Source organism: Propithecus coquereli, unplaced genomic scaffold (assembly GCF_000956105.1).
Source record: "Propithecus coquereli isolate 6110/MARCELLA unplaced genomic scaffold, Pcoq_1.0 Scaffold148, whole genome shotgun sequence".
NCBI lineage: Eukaryota > Metazoa > Chordata > Mammalia > Primates > Indriidae > Propithecus > Propithecus coquereli.
Window position 1 is genome coordinate 826,154 of NW_012139191.1, and position 8,699 is coordinate 834,852.

At 46.8% G+C, this 8,699-nt stretch overlaps 1 protein-coding gene across 5 annotated transcripts in view; it reads right to left on the reverse strand.

The window, feature by feature from the left end:
• Window positions 1-7,231, reverse strand: part of HLCS (holocarboxylase synthetase (biotin-(proprionyl-CoA-carboxylase (ATP-hydrolysing)) ligase)) — a 230,497-nt gene extending 223,266 nt beyond the window's left edge. Inside the window, exon 1 of one of the 5 annotated variants that reach the window (XM_012640099.1) lies at window positions 7,127-7,231. Coding sequence is in view for 2 of the 5 variants with exons in the window: in XM_012640098.1 (XP_012495552.1) it covers window positions 2,796-2,813 (18 nt within the window). In the remaining 3 variants the exon portion in view is untranslated. Of the gene's footprint in view, window positions 1-2,027; window positions 2,091-2,455; window positions 2,675-2,795; window positions 2,888-7,126 lie in introns of those variants that run through there. The other 4 variants (XM_012640098.1, XM_012640101.1, XM_012640100.1 and 1 more) reach the window with 4 other exon arrangements.
• Window positions 7,232-8,699: the final 1,468 nt, after the last annotated feature.

The following is an 8,699-nucleotide window of genomic DNA, read 5'->3' on the forward strand; positions in this document are numbered from 1 at the left end:
GACAAGCTCTAGAACGAGAATAAGTATTTGTAAGACAAATAATTGATACAGGATTCATATCTAGAATATATAAAGAACTCCAAATCAACAAGAAAAACTCAGAAAACCAAAAAAGGTGGAGAGGTTAAAGACAAAAAGCACTTTAGCAACAGAGTATCCCAAGATAGCCAATAAACTCGAATAGGTGCTCAATCTCAAAAGCATATGCAAATTAAAACTTTCTTAAGAATTAATATAAACCCATCAGGTTGGCAAAGATCCTCTTCTCAGGCCCTGGAATTCTGGCTTCTACCTGCATTGCTCAAAGATCTAACCATTTTCCACTTCCATCCCTCCCATCTTTCTGTGGTACCTGGCTTTCCTGACCATGGTGTTTCTACCAGTCAACAGAAACTACTAGATACTCAAACAGAGAGGATCGAACATGGAGAATTGGCTACAACACGATGAAGGTGCTAAAACACCAGAGAAGGGGCCATGAGGCGACCCAAGGAACGACAGCAAGAGCAGGCAGCCTCACCCCTGCAGGGCTGGGCACACAGCAGAGGTGGATTTACAAGCCAGGGCCACCTGGTGGAAGCTGGGCCCCACAGGTCTGTCCTGTAGAGATGGAGCCACAGGGAAACAGCTGCTGCTGGGGACACCAGCAGAAGTAAAAGGAGGAAAACTTCTCCAGCTCCTCCACTCCTCTGGCCTTCCAAAGCCCCCTTGGCTAAACCTCTCTGGAAGCCGAAGGGCAGAGGAGCCTCAGCTGCCTTATGAATCACAGCAGAGAGGGAAGCAGCGGCAGGAGGTGCGAGTGGATCTAAGAACACACAGGCCTGTGGCCAGCCCCTGTCCTTTCTGAAACTCTTCCCTAGGGTTCCTTCAAAACTCAATATTCTGTTTCTATTCCTATGTTTATGGGCTGAATTGTGTTTCCCCCCCAAAAAAATTCTTATGTTGAAGTCCTAACCCTCAGTACCTCAAAATGTGACTATATTTGGAGATAAGAGCCTTTAAAGTAGTAATTAAGGTAAAATAAGGTCACCAGGTGGGCCCTAATCCAGTATGACTGGTGTCCTTATAAGAAGAGGAGATCAGGGCTCCATGCAGTGGCTCACACTGTAATCCTATCTCTGTGGGAGGATGAGGTGGGAGGATCACAGGAGGGTGAGAATTCGAGACCAGCCTGGGCAACACAGTGAGACCCCATCTCTACAAAGAATTAAAAAATTAGCCGGGTGTGGTGGTGGCAACAGAGCAAGACCTTGTCTCAAAAAAAATAAATAAATAAAAAGACATAAGAAGATATAATAATCATAAATATGTGCATACTTAATAACAGAGCTTCGAGATACAGTCAGGCTAAAGCAGGAGGATCACTCAAGGCCAGGAGTTCAATACCAGCCTGAGCAACAAAGTGAAAGTCTGTCTCTAGAAAAAACAAAAAAATTAGCCAGGTGTGGTGGTATGCACCTGTAGTCCCAGCTACTCAGGCAGCTGAGGCAGAAGGATCACTTGAGCCTGGGAGCTGGAGGCTGCGGTGAGCTATGATTGCACCACTGCATTCCAGCCTGAGCGACAGAGGGAGACAGAGACCCTGTCTCTTAAGAAAAGAAGAGGAGATTACAACACAAACAGCCACAGAGGACTGACCATGTGAAGACACAGAAGACAGCATCTACGCCTCAAGGAGAGAGGCTTCAGACAAGACCAACCCTGCTGACACCTTCATCTTGGACTTCTGTTATGGCTTCCTAAACTGTGAGGACATAAATTTCTGTTGTTTAAACTACCCAGTTTGTGGAACTTTGTTATGGCAGCCCTAGCAAACCAACACATCCGGGTTCTCAGAAACCCCTTCTCTGTCTCTGACTCTTCCTTGAACCCCTGGGCGTGCGTCATTGCCCCAGCTTCTGGCCTCCTCTGTGTTCTCTTCCCTGGTGACCCCATTCTCCCTCGTGGCTTCAGCAGCCACCTCTGCCCGTGAGGCTCAGTCCTCATGGCCAGCTCTGGCCTCGCCCAGGCTCCAATGCCACACTCACCACACTTCCACTTTTCGCTGCTCAGATATCAGATCAGTGTCTCAAAAGCAACATGAAGGGGCTGGGCACGGTGGCTCACGCCTGTAATCCTAGCACTCTGGGAGGCCAAGGCGGGAGGATCGCTTGAGGTCAGGAGGTAGAGACCAGCCTGAGCAAGAGCAAGACCCCGTCTCTATTAAAAATTGAAAGAAATTAGCTGGACAACTAAAAATATATAGAAAAAATTAGCCAGGCATGGTGGCACATGCCTATAGTCCCAGCTACTCGGGAGGCTGAGGCAGGAGGATCGCTTGAGCTCAGGAGTTTGAGGTTGCTGTGAGCTAGGCTGACACCACGGCACTCTAGCCAGGGCAACACAGTGAGACTCTGTCTCAAAAAAAAAAAAGCAACATGAACACAACCAAATGCATTTTTCTCCCACAAGTTACCTCTTTATCCTGATTCTCTTGTCGCTGTCGCACTGTCCTGTTCACTGAGACCCAGGATTTATTCACCGTGGAGTCCTGACTTCTCCCTCCCCCTTCGTCTAGTTTGTTCCTGTAGCAGGGGGTGGGACCTCCACACAGTCCCTCTTTCCAGTTCTGCTCTCAGGTGAACGGCAGCACACCCTGTGCCCATGTCCACTTCCCGCAGCTCCGCCTCCACGTTTGACTTTCTAAAGTGCAGCTCAGATCCCATCATTCCCCCTCCAACCGCTGCAGTGCCTGCCCCTCCCCCAGGAAGCTCAGGGGGTCTTGCCTGGCACTGAGGACCTTCCGCTGTACCCACCGGGCCTGTTCTCCCCATTCGTCATTCCACGTTCACTCTGCACCTGCTGCACGCCAGGCCCTCGCTACTCACTGGGGACGCTTAATCCTCTCACTAACTGCAAGTGACTATCTTGCAGAGGAGGAAATTTAATTTTAGAGCAATTGAGCTCAAGGTCCCGTAACTTTGGAGTCTTTCAGGCTCCAAAGTCCATCACTGGATAAACTAGGCAACTGAGAACAAACAATGCTCTACCAGCAAAAGAAACAGAAATGGAACTCAAGATCCAAGACGGAACGGTGGCAGAAAGTTCAGAGTGCGCCACTGCCAGCCCGGACAGCCTTTGCATCCAGATCAGATAGGTGGGCTGGGATTGCCTCTCACTTAGACACACCCAAAAACCTGCAGCTGGAATTTCCTCAAAATGACCAAGGAAAACAACCTGCTCTGAGAACATAGAAGCATCATCCAAAAGACAAAAGAGGCCCGTGGTGTGCTTCCTGTACAGTAGCTGAGTGTCAGTAATTCCTTACTGTTTGAACGAACTTCAAGTATAGGAAAATCCACAGTTAAAAATTAAGAGTCTAACTGCAATGTGTATCCTGGATTAGATCCTGGAACAGAAAAAAGGACGAACATTAGTGGAAAAACTGGTGAAATCTGAAGTCTGTAGCTTCAGGAATAGCGTTGCACCAATGTTAACATATTAGTTTTGGTAAATCCATGGTTGTGTAAGATGTTAACATTAGAGAAAGCTGGGTGAAGGGAATAAAGAACGCACTGTACTATTTTTGCAATTCTTTTGTAATTCTGAAATTATTTCAAAATAAAAGTTACAACAATGAGATGGTGACCTCCCCCTTAATTTCATTAGCACTCCTTTTGTTTTTCCCCTGTTCCTAACTAGCCATGTGGTCTTAAATTATGTCACCTCTGGGTCCCAGGTTTTTAACTACTAAAAAAAAAAAAAAAACAGGGACTTCCCCTCAATCTCTAAAATTCTGTGAGTCTATATTTATAGAATATATTTATATGTTTACAATGTGATTCAATCTACAAAAATATAATTTGCAGTGACCTCTTACTCACCTTCACATCCCTGTTATTTAGCACCATACATTTAGCCTACACATACTAGGTGCTCAATAGAAGTTTTTGAAGCTAAACTGGCTCATACCTCTATTTATAAAGTACGGGGGAGAACTGTCATCTCTTTTACCCAATTGGCCACTAGAGAGCAAAGTGCTCACATTTTCTCCACTGAAAGCAAATGCATCTTCATCCAGCAGAGGGGAGTGGTCCTTACATCCCTGGCATGTAACAGTCAGTTCAGGGTTGGGGAAAGGGAGTCACCAGCTGTGAGCAGTTTCCTGCCATCAGACAGGACCTCCAGTTGGGGTGACTAGTACCATAAGCTTCCAAATAAACTCAATGCCACCCCCACCCCCAAGCACTCAGCAGCCTGAAAAGTCTAAACCACCTGATGGATGAGAGATTGAACTGTAAATGGGCCAGCGCCACTCCTAGTAAGTGCATGGTTGTCTCCTAGGTCCTGTCCCTGTTTCTTTCACTTTTAGAGCTTTCAGTTTTAAAGGGTTTGGAGAGAGGCTGATTTAAGAGGTCAGATAAATGCATATGGGAAGAAATTGACTGAAACCTTTACAACCACGGTGTAAAAAGCATCAGCCAGGGCACCCTTCCTAGCAGCCAGGACTGGGCCAGTGTGAGCTGCCATTGTGCAGTGAAGCAACAGAGGCCGTGGCCTGGATTGAGACATCCTAGGTTCAAAAGTTGCCTCTGACCCCTAACCCCCAACATGCACGTGTGCATATTCAGTGACCTTGTGATCCGGCAAGCACTTCTTTCCACAGCTCTAATGTGGGAATAGTTACAGCAGCCACCTAGTGTTGGTTATGAGGCTTAAGAGACAGAACAGGGCCAAGCGTGGTGGCTCACACCTGTAATCCCAGCGTTTTGGGAGGCTGAGGTGAGAGGATCACTTGAGCCCAAGAGTTTGAGGCCAGCTGGGCAACATGGCAAGGCCCTGTCACTACAAACAAACAACAACAAAAAAAATGAGCCAGGTGTGGTGGCATGCGCCAGTAGTCCCAGCTACTAAGGAGGCGAAGACAGGAGGATCGCTTGAGCCCAGGAATTCCAGGCCGTAGGGAACTATGATCATGGCACTGCACTCTAGCCTGGGTAACAGAGTGAGACGCTGTCTCTCTGAAAAAAAAGAGAGAGACAGAAGAGGCACACAGGGCAAGAGGAGTGGCTACGGTGACTAAGGAAAAACCCACATGGACAGAGCCAACAGGAAGGGAACAGAACAGTAAGGTGTTTTCATTTCGTCAACACGAGAGCTGTTTGAGGAGGATATTATCACACAAAGCAGGCAGGAGGACAACTCCTTCCCGGTAAATCAGCTGCCTTTTGCAGACATAGAAAAGCCTGTCTGCCTAAAAATTTTCAACTGGCCAATCACAGTGTCAGAAGTCCCCACCACTTGAACAGGTCCTTCAGGTGAAGTCATTTTATCTCCCAACTGAGAGATTTAAACTGAAGTCAGTTTCAAGTCCTGGGCTGCTGCTTTTATTATCACATTCATTGGGAAAATTAAGAGTAAGACCTGAGAGGGTGTGGGAAGGAAGCCAGAGCATTCTGACACAAACTGCAGCCTGCAGACTGCAGGTGGGGGGCTGATGGAACATACCTGAATGAACCCTGGGAAGGGGGCAAGAAAGACCCCAGGGTGCAAAGCTGGGAAAAAGTGGCAGGAGTGGGAAAGTGGCAGAACTAAAAGGTCAAAAGCCTAAAAGAGCCCCTGAGGCAGAGTGCCATAGGAATACAGGTGCCACCCAACAAAGTAGATGAAGAGAACTAGTCACAAGCAGACTCAGGCCAGGCAAGCTGGCTCACACCTATAATCCTAAGGCTTTGGGAGGCTGAGGCAGGAGGATTGCTTGAGGGCAGGAATTCGAGAGCACCCTGGGCAACTCAGCAAGACCCTGTCCCTGCAACAACGACATAAAAGCAGACTCAACCTGAAATTACAGACACTGGTAGTGCCAGCAGGGATGCAGCCTTTCCTGCGGCTGAAAGCTCATGAAATAGGGCTGATGAGTCACATAACTGAATTTTCTCTTCTCCCTCTGCAGCCTGAACATTGTCTTCCAGGAACTGAGACGTCTGTGCTTAGGGAAAACCAATCACTGCTTAAAAAGAAAAAATCATAGCTCTTGTAAACCTTTGATATTGGAAATTGCATGGGGCTGGAAAGAGAAATTTGGTGGAAAATAGGGTGGGAAAAGGGGAGCATTACTTACATCCCTTTACATTCCTCAGCCATCGGAACAAACTCCCTTATTTTCACTGATTTATATTTCTACAGAGGCATCCAGTATTGAGTCCCCGGCAGGGAGTCCTGTGAAGCTGCAGTGCGCCCCAGCTGATGTCCCTTGCTCTGCAGGTCAACTTGTGATTTTTAAAATGAGTTTATGCAAACCCCACTTTTAGCCCAAACGCATTGCAGGTAGCTTATGATAAAACAGCAGTAGGGAGAAGCAAAGTCACTAACCACAGGGCTAGTATGTCTTCCCAGTTTATAAATCGGTGAAGCCCTAAAGAGAGAAAGACTGGTGATGCGCCCACTTTCTACGAGATTTCAGCCCTGGGAGGACGATGGCGTCGGGCCCCCAATCAAGCACCCCCAACAAGAAAAAGGCAAAGCCAGAAGAGCCAGTCCTTAGCAAACGATTCCAGTCTATAAATAACCACTAGGGGGATAAACAGCAGCATCGAAGGCACGAAACCAGAGTCACGGAATCCGGCCATATCTGGGGGCATCCGCTGACCGGCACGTGTCCCGGCGCGAGCCAAGGTCCCCAGTGGTCTGCGCGCACCTGCAGCCCCGGGTGTCCCCGCTCCAGCCCCAGCCCCGCCCTCCCCAGGCCGAGGGCTGTCCCGCACCGGGCACCCGGGCAGGTGGCGCAAGGGGGTGGGGCGTCGTCTCCGAGGACAGCCAGGGTGGCAGCTGAGGCGTGTGACCTGAACAAACCGTGGGACAGAGCCAGACACCCCTCAGCGCGGCCCCAAATCCTGCGCACACTCCAGCCCCACTCAGGCGGTGCTCGGCCACCTCCAGCCACACTGGCTGACACCTCTGGCCCCTCTGGCTCCAACAGAGCGCCCTTCCAGCTGCCCTCCTCCACCGAGCGCCCAGAACACTGCCTAGCCGGCCCCACTGTCTGCTGGAAGATCCCTTTAGGGCTCTGCTTATACGTCACCTCCCCAGGGAGGCATGGCCAGACCCCTGGGCTAGGTGGCCCCCTCCCAGCTGCAACCACACTCACCAGCCTGGCAATTAACTGCTTGTGCGAAGTGTGGCAGCCTTCCCCCTGGAGACTGGAAACCTGTGGGGGCAGGCACTGGGTCTGTCTTCATGGTACATAATAAAGGAGCCGAAGGTTTTGCTACAGGAGTGAGAGAAAAGAAAAGTAATCAAATATCTTGATAGGCTATTTGGTGACGGAGGTGCCTCGTGTAGCTTAAATTGTTTACTCTGGACGACTTTCCCGTGTTACTCCTCCCTCTTTACAACGAGGGACTGAGATCCGGCTCTATTAACTCTTTCTCTTCCTTTGCTAAGGACACCGCCAGATTAACGTTGCTACCCTAAGGGTGGAGTCTTGATTCTGCCATCTGAACCCTGAATCCTTCACTTGCAGCACAGCAATTTCAGGCAAAGACTTTTGGCCTCCCCTTCTCGGTTTGGGGGAACAGGGGATTCTTTAGTCCGTGGTGGGACACACATGCTGTGGATTAGAATACTCTCCTCAAAAGAGGAGGAAATGAATGGGAAAAAGTAATCAAGTCTGACCTTCAGGGAAGTGTTTATGGATGGTCTACAGAATAACCCTATGTCAAAGAAAATCTCAAATGGGACATCCTATCACTGCTAGGGTTTCTAGTTAATATGAGAGCAGAAATTCAGGGATGATCAGAATCAAAGTTCTCAATAACATGATTTTTGATGGCTACAAAATATTCCATATTTGAGTGGTCCAGTATTTGTTTACTAACTCTTCAATCGGTGGACCATTTTTCCCCAAGTGTTTGCTTTCATAATACTCAAGAGAACAATCCTATACAAAACTTTTTAGCCACCTTTCTGGTAACTCTTTAGGAATATATCCCTATGTTCCTATAAATTATATTACTGGGTCGAAGGGTGTGAAACTTTTAAGACTATTTAAACATAAGGCCAATTTCTTACTCAAATGTTGTATAATTTTATCTTTTAATAAAAGACTAAGCACTTATTTTAGCATACCCTTTGCAACATTAAGTGCTATATATACAATTTTTTTAATCTTTGCTATTTTGATTAATGAAAAATGGAATCCCTCTTTAAAAGTTTTTCTTTCCTTTTTAATTGCTAGAAAAACTGATTTTTTTCCCCTGGTTGTTTTACCAGTCATTTGCATTTCTTTTATGAATTAACATGGATTTTGGTATTAATATTTTTCTTACTGATTAATATATGTGCTTTCTATATTAGAGATACTAACCCTTCGGCTCTCATATAGCATATTTTTTCCCAGTTTATCATTTGCCTTTTAATTTTGTTTGCAATGATTTGATGCACCATTTTAAAATTTTAATCAAGTCAAACTTCTTGACTTTTTCTTTCATGACTTTTTCCATGGACTTTATTTAGAAAGTCCTCCCCAATTTCGAAAACCATAAATATGCCCAAGTACTTATAATTTTTAAATGGTTACACTTCAGATTAGATGATGATCTTGAAGGCCTCTTCCAATTCTAAAATTTTTGGTTTTCTGATTTTATCTATATGGTTATTTGCAAATGCAACATACACAATCAGTAGATACCTTAGAGAAATGGGGTTACAAGTGTTTTTTT